This window comes from Xenopus laevis, chromosome 8L (genome assembly GCF_017654675.1).
Source record: "Xenopus laevis strain J_2021 chromosome 8L, Xenopus_laevis_v10.1, whole genome shotgun sequence".
NCBI lineage: Eukaryota > Metazoa > Chordata > Amphibia > Anura > Pipidae > Xenopus > Xenopus laevis.
The window spans coordinates 121,656,816-121,673,798 of record NC_054385.1 but is presented as its reverse complement, the minus strand read 5'-3'; the positions used below and the strand labels follow the sequence as shown (position 1 = coordinate 121,673,798).

Here is a 16,983-nt window from a genome sequence, read left to right as displayed (position 1 = left end):
TAGGAGGGATGTGTGAATGTGTGTGAGGGGGGGTATCTGTAGAGTTGGATCACTATGGGTGTGCACTTATGTGTAGATTAAAGGGGTAGTTCACCTTTCAGGTAACTTTTAGTATCTAATAAAATGGCTAATCCCAAACAACTTTTCAACTGGTCTTCATTTTTTATTTTTGATCGTTTTTGAATTATTTGCCTTCTTCTTCTGATTATTTCCAGCTTTCAAATGGAAGTACAGTATAATCAGTTTGATAGTTTGAGCAGCGACATTTCTGGGGCTGCTGCCATCTGATTTCTTGGGATGCTGCCTCCCCCTTCCACTCCGTGCTTAAAACCTTAGTGATGGAGCAGGTCAAAGGGGGGCTTCATTGCTAATGCAGCAAGAGTTAATGAGCTGGTTTCACTACTAGAGCCACATTTATGGTTTGAAAACAAAGTTACAGAGGTGACCTTTTGCTGGTAACTAGTTAATCACTGCTACCTGAGGCAAGGGTCTCACCTAATTTCATGGCTGGAGCAGCTCTGAGTGTGAGTGAAACCATAATTCGGTCTGAGAGTGAAAAGCACAACATAAATGCCTCTAAATATCTGCCCAGATTTTATAGACCAACACCTCCTCACTTGGTTACATTTCTCATACTTCTTGCAGTCATGTGGACAGAAGACAGTACAGGTTAATGGTTTTCAGTGCAAGGATATTACACAAGACTACATGAATGAGAGGGAAAGCTGGGGAAGTTAAAGGAAAACTATCCACCCAAAATAAATACTTGAGCAACAGATAGTTTATATTAAATTAAGTGGCATATTAAAGAATCTTACTAAACTGGTATATATATTTAAGTAATTATTGACCTTTTTACATCTCTTTCCTTGAACCACCATTTCATGATGGTCTGTGTGCTGCCTCAGAGATCACCTGACCAGAAATACTGCAGCTCTAACTGTAGCAGGAAGAAGTGTGGAAGCAAAAGGCAGAACTCTGTCTGTTAATTGGCTCATGTGACCTAACATGTTTGGTTTATTTGTGTGCACCGTGAATCATACGATCCCAGGGGGTGGCCCTTATTTTTTAAAATGGCAGTTTTCTATTTATGATTGCCCAACGGCACATACTACTAAAAAAAGTATATTAATATAAAAACGGTTCATTTACATGAAGCAGGGTTGTGCATATGAGCTGTTTTATGCAATATCTTTTTACAGAGACCTACATTGTTTGAGGGGTATAGTTTTCCTTTAATTGTACACTATTAGCTTTTAGCAAAGAATGAATTTTGCAAATTTTGCATCAGAAATACTTACGTTTTGTTTGAATCTCAGCATATGGATTTAAAAGGACTGACACATTGTTGGTATGAGCAGAATTTTGTACCAAGCAGAAAAATTCTGCCTCTGATGTATAATCCTTCAGTGATACACTGATTGTGCTGCCATTTGCATATAGTATGTCAGTGTCTTTATCTCTGTAGATCCAACTGTAGGACACACTTGTTGAGTTGGATGGGACAGAACAATGAAGATGACACAGATCAGTGGAATTCACATCTAATGTCTTTTCTATTACTGGTGTAGGGATAGGGAGAGGCTCTGTAATTAGACAATGAACATTTTTACAGAAAACATATAATAAAGAATGTCTATACATCAATCTAATAGTTTAGGGTGCAATCCAACTCACAACAATACAGTAATCAGTGCTCCTCTCTTGTGATAACAAATGTAACATGTTAAATAACAGTCATAAATATTATCATAAATGAGGTACCATTGCATTATGTCACTGATATTTGGTGCATAAATTCATGGATCACCCAGCAACAGGTAGAAAATATAGATGCCTATCATAATTTGTTTCATGCATAAACTCACTAATTGCTTATTTTTATAGACAGTAAGACAATAAGTTACATAAACTGTTTCATAGATTTGCCTTTTTTGAACAAATGTTTTCCTTGCTTACTTAAAGGTCACTTAACAAAGTCATTTAGCTATTTATCCTTTTGATAAAGTTACTTTATTTTCTCCACATATTATTAAATATGCCAATAATTTAAAGGCAATGTAAACCCGAACATCCATTATTCATGATTTTTCAATAGCATTAATTGCAAATTATCATTGGCTTCAAAATCATCAGTATATATAATTGCTATTAAAAGCAGCTTTTATCTGTCCCTTTCTCTTTCATGTTCTGTTGGGTCTGAATTTTCATTAATTCGCTGGCGTAAATTCGCTAGTGTTACTTCGCACCCTTACGCTTGGCGAATTTGCGCAACGGACGTAACTACGCAAATTCACTGACGCGCGCATTTTTCTGTACGCTACCTTTTATGCCAGACTTCCTTCGCCACCTCAGACCAGGTGAAGTGCAATAGAGTAGATAGGGATTGCTTCAAAAAAAGTTAAAAAATGTTATAAGTCCCAAAGATCTAAAAAATTTTTGGGGCTCCTCTCCTTCCCCCCTACATTTCCTAACTCATGGCAACTTAACTATACAGTGGGCACATGTGTAGGGCAAAATAAACATTTTATTTGCTGTTTTGAAGGTTTCCCAGGCTTGTGTAGTGATGCTACATATACCTCCATTGTAACTTCAATTTGGCGCCGTATGCAAATTAAGCATCGCTAGCGTAACTTCGCTTTGCTTGGCAAATTAACGCTAGTGCAGCTTCGCAACCTTACGCTTCCCCTGAGCGCAACTTCAGATTTTAGTGAATTTGCGTAGCGCTGTCGAAAATATGCCTGGTGAAGTGCGGCGAAGTGCGGCGAAGCGGACGCTGGCGCAGCTACGAATCTTAGTGAATTTGCCCCAATGTGTTATCTATTATCCATTATTTAACCTGTGCCATATAGCCTTTTTTCAATTTCCACCATTGCTCCCAAGCAGCTTGTTTATATGAACTATAGTAGTGTTTCTGAAGCAAACACACCAGTTTTACCAGTGCAGGGCAACACTGCTTAATATTTGTATTACTTTAAAAAACTTTAATTTTTTGGTTAGGGATGCACCGAATCCAGGATTCAGTTCGGGATTCGGCCAGGATTCGGCCTTTTTCACCAGGATTCGGATTCGGACGAATCCTTCTGCCGGGCCAAACCGAATCTGAATTTGCATATGCAAATTAGGGGTGGGGAGGGAAATCGCGTGACTTTTCGTCACAAAACAAGGAAGTAAAAACGTTTTCCCCTTCCCATCCCTATTTTGCATTTGCAAATTCGGTTTGGTATTCGGCCGAATCTTTCACAAAGGATTCGGGGGTTTCGGCCGAAACCAAAATAGTGGATTTGGGGCATCCCTATTTTTGGTATTACTGTTCCTTTAAGCTTCATCAAGAGACAAAGGGGCAAATTCACTAAGCGCTGAAGCGCCGAACGCTAGCGTCAATTCGCTAGCGTTGGGCATTTTCGTTACTTCGCAAATTCACTAACGAACGCTGGCGTAGATTCACTAGTGTTACTTCGCCTGGTGAATTTTCGCTACGGACGTAACTACGCAAATTCACTACCGCGCGCAGTGTACTGAACGCTACCTTTTACGCTAGACTTCCTTCGCCACCTCAGACCAGGCGAAGTGCAATAGAGTAGATAGGGATTGTTTCAAAAAAAGTCAAATTTTTTTCTAAGTCCCAAAAAACGCTGGCGTGTTTTCTACATTATGGGTGATAGGCTGAAAAAGATCGAAATTTTTTTAGGGCTCCCCTCCTTCCCCCCTACATTTCCTGACTCATGGCAACTTACCTATACAGTGGGCACATGTGTAGGGCAAAATAAAATATTTATTTGATGTTTTGAAGGTTTTCTAGGCATTTATAGTGATTCTACGTATTCCTCCATTGAAATTTGAATTTGGCGCCGTATGCAAAATAACCTTCGCTAGCGTAACTTCGCTTCACTTAGCAAATCAATGCTAGCGCAACTTCGCAACCTTACGCTACCCCTGTGCGCAACTTCGGATTTTAGTGAATTTGCGGAGTGCTGGCGAAACTACGCCTGGCGAAGCGCGGCGAAGCGCGGTGAAGTTGCGCCTGGCGCAACTACGAATCTTAGTGAATTTGCCCCAGAGCTGGCAGTGCAGAATAGAAGAAAAAAAAAAAAGACTGCATTTAACTGCTGTTACATTTACATCAACTAATTGTGTCAATAAATGTACACTGGAGTGTTGCTTTGAATTACATCTTTCACTAGGGAAAATTACATTTTTTTTTGGTTTATATCATTTAAATCTAATTATCTGTTTTGAAAATGTAGCTCAAGCCTGCCAATGTGTACAGTATTTCAATGAAAAGTAATGGAATGCAATATCTTTTATCTATCACCTGAAAACATGTGCAGTGTCTGTGCTTTGACTATAAGTCTGACTACTCAGCTAATGGCTTGTGTCATTCTCTGTGTAACAATAAATTCAGTTCCTCCATACAAGTCTGTCTGCTCTGAGCTGTAACAACTCTCACTCCCTCATGTACATACACTCACTTACTTACCATATACAGTGAGATTATAGGATATGTCTTTCATTTCTCCATTAACATTAATCAGTGCAGTGAAGACTCCACTATCCTCCATTCTCAGCTCTCTGATCTGTAATGAGGTTCCACTGTTAGATCCTTCCAGGCGGTTGAGGAAATAATTCTTATTCACTCTGATAAACTTCTGGTCTCTGAATTTAGCCAGGACTATTTGTTTCCCATTAACATAAATCATCCATGTGACCTCTTCAATGGGATGTGTGAGATTCAGACGGCACGGCAGTGTGACAGTCTCCCCTACATGGCCAGTCACCTGGAGATGGATGTCTCCTCCTGCTGTAACACATACAAGTAGGGAATCATCAGCACTCACATTTAAATTTTTTAGGTGAGAATTTTTCCTCAGGCCCCAGTACCTTAGTTGGACATTTTGCCTTGTGAAAGTACATAATGTTATACTGTGTAATATCTGTAGATATCAGTAGTATTCACACCCTGCATGTGTTCTTCAAGTTATTGTTCAACTATAATATACAAGTTACAACAGCCCTGATTAGACTCGGGCAGACAGAGAATCATGAGAGTTGTAACTCCAGGTTATTATTGACATGTATTTATAAAGCATGAACATATACCACAGTCTTGAACAATAAATGGCTGTATATATTTAACATATATACCAAAACATGCAAAACAAACAATTACCAATACAAGAGGTAAGAGAGCCACGCCCAAAGGAGGTTGGACCATCCCTCATTTAAGTCATTTGTTCTCAGTAGTGATGGGCGATTCGTCAGGCGTGAATTCACGTTGAATTTCCGTGTTTCGCGAATTTCGCAGGAAATTAGAGAATTTTGTGGCGAAACGGGACAAATTCACCCATCACTTATTCTCAGCCTTTTGGCCAGACTTTCCTTCACTTACTTGAGTTCCTACATTGTAGGTCAACTTTAGTTGAGCTTTAAGAATGTTGTGATATTCAAAGACAATTGGGTTTATTTTTAGCTCTGAACTTTCTGATCCTTAATCCATAATGTAGTGCAAAGACCTTTGCTTCCCCTTTAAATACTTTACTACCTGCATCCAACATTGCTGTATTCAAAGATGCACTTAGATGCCCCCTCTCTGCTTTTAATTTAGCAGCTCTTTCTAGGGTCCAAATTCCCCTAGCAACCATGTATTGATTTGAATAAGAGACTGGAATATGAATAGGAGAGGCCTCAATAGAAAGATGAGTAATAAAAAGTAACAGTAGCAATACATTTGTAGCCCTACAGAGAATTTGCTTTTTAGATGGAGTCAGTGACCCCCACTAGAACATTAGCCTAGTCCTGTCCCAACTGACTATGCCTTACCTTGTGCACTTTTTCATCCCATCCACATAGACTGTAAGCTCTACAGGGCAGGGACCTCCTTCCCACTATGGGGCAAATTCACTAAGATCTGAAGTTGCTCCAGCGATAGCTTCGCCGCATTTTGCCAGGCGTAGTTTCGCCAGCGCTACTCACTAAAATGCGAAGTTGCGCTCAGGGAGGCGAACGGTAGCAATGTTGCACTACCATTACTTCGTTAGGCAAAGCCAAGTTACGCTAGCGATGCCTAATTTGCATACGTCTCAAAGTTAAAATAATGGACTTATATGCTGCAGCAACTACTTTACACTACACAAGCCCAGGAAACCTTAAAAAATAAAATAAAGGTGTTATATTGCCCTACACATGAGCCCAGTGTATCGTTGAGTTGCCATATGTTAGGAAATGTAAACTAAATTCTACTTCGGGTGATATTTGGGTAGAATGTCTGTTTGTTTTTTCAGGCTCTCCAAGAAGCATTACGTTCAATTAGGTGAGATTAGTGATGGGCAAATAAATTCAGCAGACAATGATTTGCAACGAATCTGCCGGGTCAAAAAAAATTGTCTCATGTCAAAATTCAAGTCAAAACTAATCGGACACCCATTGACGTAAATAAATTTGGACCAAATAGTCGCACGTCTAAAAATTGCCACTTGCATCAAAATTGACGAGCATCAAAATTATTTTGCTGCCCATTGACTTCAATGCGTTTCGCAAATGTCAAATTCGACCCATCACTAGGTGAGATATATGAGGTGAACATCTGTCCCGCACACCCTTGAAATTATTGCTGAATGAGTAACTTTTACTAAGATGTAGAAAGTAATAGTGTGAGACAATGTACAATTCATCTTCAATTTGTTCCGCTGTTTTAATTATTTGCCTATGTGTTCTGCTTCAGTTGAACCTGAAATTAATCAGCCCTGACACTCAGAAACAGAATTCTGAGCCTGAATTATTATTATTATTATTATTATTTTTATTTATAGCCTTTATCCTCATATTCAAACTTTTTCATATTCATTTTTCAGGCTGGCATTCAAACAACTGCCTGGTTGCTAGAGTAAGTAACCTTAGAAACCAGATAAAATGTACAGCACAAAAAACTATTAACTCATTTATAAAATACATATCTGTAAATAATGTTAAGGTCCCTTTAATTTAGGCCTTATTCATTGCTTTCCTGTCAAACATGAAATCCCCCAGCAAGAAAATGTGCCTCATTATTACTGTTACTTAATTCAATAGGCTATAGTTGTACTAAATTTGGTTATATCAGCCTATAGTAATGCCAGGTTGGCTTTGTTCTGCTTCAATATATTTGTATTGTATATTGGTATTAGATGTTTTAATCTAATGAAAGAGAACTGTAGGTTTTCCTGAGCTTTCAAATGAACTTGTAACCAGACCTTAAACAGGAACATGGAGTAGTGATGGGCGAACTCGCATTTTGCTTCCCGCAAAATTCACGAAACGGCGAAAAATTCGTGAAATCGGAAAGTTCACAAAAAAATCATGGAATTTGGAAGTTTTCACTCAAAAATAGTGAAATTTGAAGGTTTTCACTCAAAAATCGTGAAATCTGAAGGTTTTCACAAAAAAATCGTGAAATTTGAAAGATTTCAAAAACAAATCATAAAATTTAAAGGTTTTCACAAAAAAATCGTGAAAATCGGACATTATCACAAAAACAATCATGAAAATCTGACATTTTTCCGAAAAAAACTTGAAAATCGGAAATTGATTGCAGCGAATTTTCACCGGCGTCTCGCCGCGAATTCATGCCAGCCAAATTTATTCACCCATCACTAACAAGGAGGAATTCCCTGTTCAGAAATTAAAGCTGAACTGTTATATTTGTAAGGATTTTAAGAGTAACACATGTCTGTGAGTAATATGAGATAGGAGAATGTTGAGGATAATGTACTCACCACATGATGTGAGGAATGATGTCCATAAGATAAAGAGGAGATCCCAGTAACTAAATAACATTATGTTGATGGTGAGTCAGTTATTCCAGTTACACAGAGAATAAGTATAATAATTCCACAAGATCGGTCTCCTACTGCCCTTGATTTCCAGTCTGTACTGCAGGGGTAAAGCTGAAAACAAAAGCCCACATTTGTGTTTGATCAGTGATGATCTGTGGAATCAAAACAAACCAAAGAAAATCATCAGAAATATGGAGAGAATATATGAACAAATAAATCTGGTGAGTCTTTAGTTTGAGTAGATAAGAGATAAAAGAAGGATAAGAATAAGTTGGCAGCAGTATCAGTTAGAGACAGTAATAGTGAGATTCTCTCTTTCCAGTTGTTCTCTCTGTAATAGAGAAGAGGCAGTTTAACAGGAAACAGGAGGTAAAGAAGTGGTTTTGAATTTACTACCAGTGATGGTTACTGATTCGATGTTTTGGAAATGCATTATTAACTAATTAAAGGAGAAGGAAAGGCATGGTATACTTGGGGGTGCCAAATGTTAGGCAGTGTATTTACTTACCTTATGACCTTTATCAGCAGAAAACTGTGCCGGCCTGAGGTTCTTCCAGTGAGCACCATGGAGCAATTGTCTTCCGGCTTCTTCTTTCTTCTCGCGGGAAATTTGAACAAAGAAGGCGGAATTCAATTGCTCTGTGGTGCTCACTGGAAGAACCTCAGGCTCAGTAGTTTTCTGCTGATAGAAGCACCGGCCTGGGGTGTCAGGTAAGTAAATAAAATCACGTGGGGGTGCCTAACTTTTTAAGTAAAAATGCATTTCCTTCTCCTTTAAAAATATGTATCAATAAAATAGGCCCATAATTCATGTTTTATTTCTTTAAGGGGCAGATTTATTAAGGGTCGAATTGAAAATTTGAATTCAAAATCAAATTTTAAAAAAAAATGTCATGGTCAAAACTGTCAAATTTGAATTGTTAATAATCCAAACTCAATTCGAATTTTAATTCAAATTAGAATTTCTAGATTTATCACTTTTCCCAATTTCACTATTCGCCACCTAAAACCTGCTGAGTTCATGTATAAGTAAATTGGAGAGGTCCAGTGACTAATTTGAAGATGTTACTAGTAGGGATAGGCAAAATGACGCCCATAGACTTGTATAGCATTGAGCGCCAAATTTAGTTAAAAAAAATTCACATGGTTTCTACAACCTTGAGCAAAACAATGCGTTTAATGTATGTTATACTACTTGGAGTTGTACTGTTGTGAACTAATTGCAATGTTCTGTACTGGAAAAGATATTTCTGTTATTCTCTGTCAATATATCTATTTTTGAAAAATAAAAGAGATTAAAAAAAATAAAAAAATTCGACCTTTGATAAATGTGCCCCTAACTGTCTTAATTACTTCATATATATTAACAGGATGTTCTCCTTTATACTAACTTGATATATGTTTCCGTGAGTTATAAGTTATAGAATCTTTTAGCAGGTCCTCATCATTTATCTATTATTTTATTTTTGCAATGAATAACATTAGTGATGGGTGAATTTGGGGCGTTTTGCTTCACCCAAAAATTTGCGAAACGGCAAGAAATTTGTGAAACCGTGCCGGCATCTTTTTTTGACGTGGGCGAATTTTCACAGAGGTTTCCCAGCGGTTTAGCGAATTTGCCGCAAATTCGTGCCTGCCGAATAAATTCGCCCATCACTAAATAACATTCCTATTCTGAGTCTTTCTAGTCTTCATCTGGCAATGCTGTCTTGTTATAAAAATACATTTAACAAACATATATGGTAATTTAAAGATGGCCTCCTACACTTTAATTAATTAATCTAATTAGTAAATGTATTAGTAAATTAACTTAATTAGTACATTAACTTAATTAACTTTAATTAATTAACTTAATTAGTAAATTGATTAGTAAATTAACTTAATTAGTAAATTACTTCAATTAATTACCTGTAATTAATTAATATCATAAGATATTTCAACTGTAGGCCTCACTAATCAGTAAGTAGTAATTCCCCAGTGGAAATACAGTTTTAAGTTGTATAACACATACAGTAACAACATTATATCATAGAGTAACTAATAATAAAAATATTATCTACAAATATAAAAATCCCCAAAATCCTTAAAAAACAAGCAATACTTCTAAAATGTTATTTTGATAAATAGTCATTATATTATGTTTTTTTATTGCATGTGTTATGAGGCTGCATTTACCATGGGGAACACAGTAATTTATCTTATAATTTAAGTGAGTCTATTTTTTTGTGGTTCATTTTTGGTTTACACATTTATACCAAACTGTAGTATGAGACTTTCTGTTTTACTAAGGGGACAGTCAGAAAGAGCACCCACATTGTATCTCCTTTAACCAAAAGTGTCAGAACCTGTGTGTCATTAAATTAGTCATGTCACATACTAGTCTGTGGGAGAGACAGCGTTTGGATAATGGGGGGTACAGTGGACCTCAAGTCTCAAACAGTCTTAGTGGCAGAACTGCTATATAAAATATAATGGGGCTTATTTATCAGGAGAAATAATGTGAACTCCTATGAGGCAGCTACTTAAAGGAAAACTATACCCCAAACAATGTAGGTCTCTATACAAAGATATTGCATAAAAATCATGTGTAAAACCCTGCTTCATGTTAATAAACCATTTAATAATAATATACTTTTTTAGTAGTATGTGCCATTGGGTAATCATAAATCGAAAATTGCCATTTTAAAAAATAAGGGCCGCCCCCTGGGATCGTAGGATTCACAGTGCACACAAAAATACAAAACATGTTAGGTCACACGAGCCAATTAACAGACAGAGTTGTGTCTTTTGCTTCAACACTTCTTCCTGTTACAGTTAGAGTTGAAGTATTTCTGGTCAGGTGATCTCTGAGACAGCACACAGACCATCAATAAATAGTGGCTCAAGGCAAGCGATGTAAAAGGGCAAGATTTACTTAAATATATATTCCAGTTTGGTAAGATTCGTTAATAAACCACTTAATTTGATATAAACTATCTGTTGCTTAATTATTAATTTTGGAGCTATAGTTTTCCTTTAAAGGGCAAGTAAAGTCTAAAATAGAATAAGGCTAGAAATGCTGTATTTTGTATACTAAACATAAACATGAATTTACTGCACCGCAAGCCTAATAAAACAAATAATTTATGCTTTCAAAGTTGGCCACAGGGGGGTCACCATCTTGTAACCTTGTTAAACATCTTTGCAAGACTAAGACTGTGCACATGCTCAGTGTGGTCTGGGCTGCTTAGGGATCATCATAAACAAAGCTGCTTTAGTTCTGCATGGCTGGGAAGTAAGGCGGGGGCTCCTCCTGCTGTTCATAAGTATGATTGTTTCCCTGCTCAGCAGTTAGGGACCATCTGACAATTCCTATCCACAGCAGTAAATGAAGGGAGAATTTCACTGCATACAGTCAGGTTTCTTATAAAAATTGTACACATTTTTTTACACAATGGAGATAGGTTTCTTTTTCATTAAATAAATTAAAAATGGGCTTTTATATTTTTGCCTTTACATGCTCTGAGCACATTTGATAGACAGCAGCTGCAAATAGGGTTGCCAGCTTTTCTGTAAAAAAAATACCGGCCTTCCTATATTTATGCCATTTTTTCCTATTAATAACATTGGAATCAAGCATCATTTTTACTGGCCAGGTGGCAACCCTAGCTGCTAAGGCCAGTAGAATGTGATCTTATAAGTGTGACTATGGGGTTATTTATCAAAGGTTGAGTGTAAGAGGTTTTTTTTTTACCTGAAATGAACTCGAAAGGTATCTTATTTAAATTTTATTACATACTCTGTAAACAGTTGGTTTTCAAAGGTGAACAAAAAAGAGCAAAATGTGCGCAAACATGGACTGACACTGACAGAAACTGACAGTCTTGGCTTTGTTTTTCAGTCTTTGTCAGTTACACTTGTGACGCTTGAGACGCTCATTTAGCCATTTCCTGTGGTCTTCGATTCTCTTCCTGTCACATGACTGTACATAGAGAGACAGAGGAAGATGTCGGTCAGTGAGAAGCTCCTGCTCTGCCTTCTCTCTCCTGCCCTCCTCATTGTTACAGGTCAGTACTTTATTCATTCACAACTCTCACTGATTCTCTCTATTTCCCTTACTATAAACTCGCTGGGAAATCAGACTGTACGGCTTTACTGTATATTTCTTTCTTACGCATCTATATTTGTGCATCACAGTAAGTTCTCTTTTGTGGCTTTTGTGGTTACCTTACTCTGACTCTACAGGATATGATAGATGCTCTCAGATTTGTCTTGTTCAACAGAAGAAAATGATTTTATGATGATAACACTTATATAGACCCATATGTAAATATGCAGCACAGACACAAATATTACTTGATTTATTTATGTAGTATAGAGTAGCTTCCATTAAGCCTGTGCCCTCCGGAGTTTAGAGCCATGTATATGTAGTTTGCAGCACAGACACAAAAAATGGTTTCATTTCTGCATTTCTTCTGCAGCTCAAGTCTCCCCAATCCAGGTGTCTGGACTAATAACCCAGTCTGTCAGTCTGGCACCCACTGAGCACTTGGCACATCCAGTAGAAGAGACATTATGGTTTTATAAAATCAATGGAACAAGATACAGACTGGCAGATTTCAGGAACCAGCATCTGATTATCCGGCACAGTCAGTTCTTCCAGCGACTGGAGGTTGATAACAGTGGAACAAGGTTATGGATCAGGGAACTGAGGAGTGAGGATACCGGGAGTTACACAGCAGCCATTGTACTTCAAGACACAACACAAACAGTAAAACTGGCATTTACTCTCACTGTGTATGGTAAGTGTTCATATAATGGTACCTCCTGCATCTTTAGAATTTGTTATGATGGTTTTAATTTATGTACATTGAGTAATTTACCCATAACTTTTCCCTGCTCTGTTGTTGGCTTATTGGGGGGTCACTGACCCCAGCTACTGGTTACAAACATATATTTATTGTTGCTATTGTAGAAATTCTTTCTACCCAAGTCTCTACTTTTTGTTTTCCATTCTGTCTTTCATATAATTTTCCTGATTGCTAGAGTAAATTAAACCCTAGCAACAAGTTAGCTGCTGAATTTGCAAAAAGTCTATTATATCAGCTTCTCTTGTACAAGTAGAATGAAAGTGAATATGTTTCTATACACAGAGCCAGTTCCCTACCCAGATATAAAGATGGAGAAGGTGTGGATTACCCCTGACTGGTGCAATTTCACTCTTCATTGTTCTGCCCCAACAAAGTCATCAGCTCTGTCCTACAGTTGGATGTACAGACACAAAGAGCGGTACCAGCCCTATACCAATGGTACCACAATCCATGTGTCACTGCAGCCTGAATCCTGGGATGAGGAGTATCTGTGCTTCATACACAACCCGGCTGACCAGAAAAATGTCTCTATTTCCCTTCAGAAATTCTGCCCTGATACCATAAAGGGTGGGTACAATTCAAGATAAGTGTTGGTTTCTATCTTGGAATAAATAGATATTTGTTATTTATATCAGAGCCTTATTAGAGGCATCTCTGTCTCTAAAGTGTTTTTGTGATGTGTATGTTTGTGTTTCAGATAAAAGCTGCAGGATGAAGCTGTACATCTACCTGCCAATACTCACTGCTCTCTCCTTGTCACTAGCAGCTCTCATCATTGTCACAAGAACCAAAAGGCAGAACATCAATAACACAGGTTATTTATATTCCTGCAACCAAATGGAAAAGCATTGAGAACCTTTCAGCCCTTCCCTTTTTGTGTGCACAGATGATCAGTGTCAGACTAGAGTGGGCCGGGGGGGCAGGCCCACCGGAGCTGCAATATCAGGGGCCCGCACCCCCTGCAACCCCCCTCCCCTGCTACCCCCTCCAGCCCTTTACCCCACCTCCAACACATATCTTAGGGAGGGAGACCATAGGGAGATCATCTGTAGGCCCCCTGAGGGCCAGGGTCCAGTCCAACCCTGCACACCGCACTGAAGGGGACAGGTTAGCCGGACCCACTCAGCAGAACAGCCAGCCATTAGCATCAAAAGTTTTAGTTCCGCACCACTCCACTGCTTCAGGCCCTCGGTAAATACAGTCTGGCAGGGGATGGGCGGACCTGCTGGTGGGCTGCTACAGCTCCTCTCTCTGACCTCCTTCATTCTTCCTGCATCTCCCACCAATGTAACCAGAGCGCCTAGGGCCCACCAAAGCTGGGGCCCACTGGGTTTTTACCCGGAACCCTGGCTGGCCAGTCCGACCCTGCAGATGATGAAGAGCACAGATGGTGATGTGTGGATTAGTGGTATTGCTTTTCTGTAGAATTTGAATGCTCTCATTTACTACTTCAAGTACTCAGTTGTACCCACAGCAACCAAACAGTGATATATTCTTATCTACAAGTTAGAAAGGATTAGGTACTGATGTTGAGGACCAGGTTTGGCTGTCATCTGTGTTGCAATTCATTCCATAGATTTTCATTTGGATTGACATCAGGGCTCTGTGTAGGCCAATCAAATTCTTGCACTACTATCCCAGGAAACTGACTCTGTATAGGGTTTGCTTTGGTCAAGTTTATTATACTTAAACATGAAGGACGTTCCCCAAATTGTTGACACAAAAGAGAAAGCAAAGAATTGATTAAAGTGGACCTGTCACCTACACACAAAAAACTACATAATGAAAGTCCTTTCCAAATTAAACATGGAACCCCAAAAAAATTTTCATTAAAACATCCATACCTGTTATAAAGGTGTTTAAATATCTAAACTGTCAATCAAATATTACCTGCCCCGCCTCTATGCCTGTGGCATAGAGGAGGGGCAGTCAATTACTTTCACTTTCCATTCAGCACTTCCTACATGTCACTGCTCTCCTCACATTCCCCCTTCCCTCCTCAGGCTCTATAATTGTGTAGGGCACTGCACATGGACATTAGGTCCCTCATTTTGGTTCATACACAAGATTTTGGGGTGATACACAATTTCCCTTAATAACCATGTCCACAAAATGGCAGCTGCCTGCTTGCTGTGATTGTATAATTCCAAAACAGATGGAAACAAAATTTAAATAATAAATACAGTGTAAGTAAAGTTTATTTTGCTCAACTAACATGATAGTATAGAATTTGAAATGATTTCTTAGGGTGACAGGTCCCCTTTAACTGTATGATCTTTAGAGTGGTATTTAGTACTTACAATTAACACTGGAAAACAGGTCAAATTCCAATAACTTTGTATCCGGAGGATTAATCAAACTTTTAGTTAGAAAACAGGCAATGCTCAGGACAGATTTTAGGAACAGGCAGAGACCTAAGAACTGTTGATAACAGCACAAATACACTATTCAAAGTACAGCCAGGAACATTTTAAAAATGGGCATTAAACCCGATTCAGTATGCCCCTTTTATTTTATGTTTATGTTTGATGTAAGTGGAAGGGGTGCCCACATACTTATAAAGTGTAATATAGGGGTGTTCTGCCAGTAAAACGTGATTAAAAGAGCAATGTGTGGTGTTACACAACAGGAAATAATACATGTAATCATTAATCCAGTGTCTGGCCAGCTTCTACTTCTTTCAGTTGCTCCTTCTTGAACACTGTTAATTCTCTTAATATATGCTAATGTATAAGCTGTATATTCTAAGGTAGTGCAGTATTTGCTGATATTCTTTGTTTTGTTAGCTCTTACACCACCATACATCAACTTAGATAAGTGTATAGTTACTACTGTATTTTAAAAATATGTTTCTGCAGACTTTTCTTTGTCATTGGCAAATATACACTATTGGTCTAAATCTCTTTTTAAAATGCATTCATATTCAGTCTATAGTCTCTATCTTGTATGAATGATTGTATATTTTGTCTTGTTAAATTTAAGATCCCAAACCCATGTCCCCATTTTCCATAAATCAGTTTACATGTGGCTCACCTTTTGTGCAGCATAAAGGTAGATCCATATAGATAGATAGATAGATGATATAGATAGATAGATAGATAGATAGATAGATAGATAGATAGATAGATAGATAGATAGATAGATAGATAGATAGATAGATAGATAGATAGATAGATAGATAGATGATATAGATAGATAGATAGATAGATAGATAGATAGATTAGATAGATAGATAGATAGATAGATAGATAGATAGATAGATAGATAGATAGATAGATAGATAGATAGATAGATAGATAGATAGATAGATAGATAGATAGATAGATAGATAGATAGATAGATAGATAGATAGATAGATAGATAGATAGATAGATAGATAGATAGATAGATAGATAGATAGATAGATAGATAGATAGATAGATAGATAGATAGATAGATAGATAGATAGATAGATAGATAGATAGATAGATAGATAGATAGATAGATAGATAGATAGATAGATAGATAGATAGATAGATAGATAGATAGATAGATAGATAGATAGATAGATAGATAGATAGATAGATAGATAGATAGATAGATAGATAGATAGATAGATAGATAGATAGATAGATAGATAGATAGATAGATAGATAGATAGATAGATAGATAGATAGATAGATAGATAGATAGATAGATAGATAGATAGATAGATAGATAGATAGATAGATAGATAGATAGATAGATAGATAGATAGATAGATAGATAGATGATATAGATAGATAGATAGATAGATAGATAGATAGATAGATAGATAGATAGATAGATAGATAGATAGATAGATAGATAGATAATAGATAGATATATAGATAGATAATAGATAGATAGATAGATAGATAGTGCACATAGATATAGATCCTTCATAGTTATATCCTTATTAGAGCCAGTGTCATTACAAGAGATTATGGAAGAACATACACACCAGCCACTTGTGCAGCCACTTTCAGAAGCTTCAGGGTTTATAAGTCAAATAAGCCTGTGTGACTGCAGATGAACTTTATGGCAAAGACAATGGGGCAAATTCGCTAAAGTGTGAATTTTCGCCAGCGACCCATTCAACACACTCCACGCCACTTCGCCAGGCACGAACTCGTTACCACTATGCTAATTCACTAAAATGCTTAGTTACATCTCAGCAGCCAAATGCTGGCAAATTCTTCATAGCCTTACTTCAGCTGTGCGAGCATTCCACATTGCAAATGCTTGACATACAAATGTTCAATGAGCCATAATAAAGACAGAAGAGATCTTCTAACGCCATAGACATGAGCCCACCCTTAAAC

At 37.6% G+C, this 16,983-nt stretch overlaps 3 protein-coding genes across 3 annotated transcripts in view; 1 reads left to right on the top strand and 2 right to left on the bottom strand.

Moving 5' to 3' along the window:
• Positions 1 to 16,983, bottom strand: part of XB5762037.L (uncharacterized XB5762037 L homeolog) — a gene marked incomplete at its 5' end in the record, with an annotated part of 583,381 nt that overhangs the window by 517,942 nt on the left and 48,456 nt on the right.
• Positions 1,288 to 4,793, bottom strand: LOC121397339 (CD48 antigen-like). Its single transcript, XM_041573974.1, has 2 exons — positions 4,481 to 4,793; positions 1,288 to 1,586 (listed from the first exon to the last, which is right to left on the bottom strand). Exons 1-2 carry the CDS (start codon positions 4,698 to 4,700, stop codon positions 1,288 to 1,290), a joined length of 519 nt encoding a protein of 172 aa, XP_041429908.1. The 5' UTR covers positions 4,701 to 4,793.
• On the top strand, positions 11,752 to 14,474 carry LOC108699384 (T-lymphocyte surface antigen Ly-9). The gene is made up of 4 exons (XM_018231421.2): positions 11,752 to 11,857; positions 12,272 to 12,592; positions 12,944 to 13,228; positions 13,359 to 14,474. The coding sequence occupies exons 1-4, from the start codon at positions 11,797 to 11,799 to the stop codon at positions 13,511 to 13,513; spliced, it is 822 nt and encodes a 273-aa protein (XP_018086910.1). The 5' UTR covers positions 11,752 to 11,796; the 3' UTR covers positions 13,514 to 14,474.

Bases quoted from the DNA above. Each gene is read 5' to 3' on its own strand.
- LOC121397339 (XM_041573974.1), bottom strand. From the start codon at position 4,700: ATGATTTATGTTAATGGGAAACAAATAGTCCTGGCTAAATTCAGAGAC. The intron at 1,587-4,480 runs GTAAGTAAGTGA...GTCTAATTACAG, and splicing joins CTATAATCTCACTGTATATG to AGCCTCTCCCTATCCCTACA.
- LOC108699384 (XM_018231421.2), top strand. From the start codon at position 11,797: ATGTCGGTCAGTGAGAAGCTCCTGCTCTGCCTTCTCTCTCCTGCCCTC. The intron at 11,858-12,271 runs GTCAGTACTTTA...TTTCTTCTGCAG, and splicing joins TGCCCTCCTCATTGTTACAG to CTCAAGTCTCCCCAATCCAG. The intron at 13,229-13,358 runs GTGGGTACAATT...TTTGTGTTTCAG, and splicing joins CTGCCCTGATACCATAAAGG to ATAAAAGCTGCAGGATGAAG.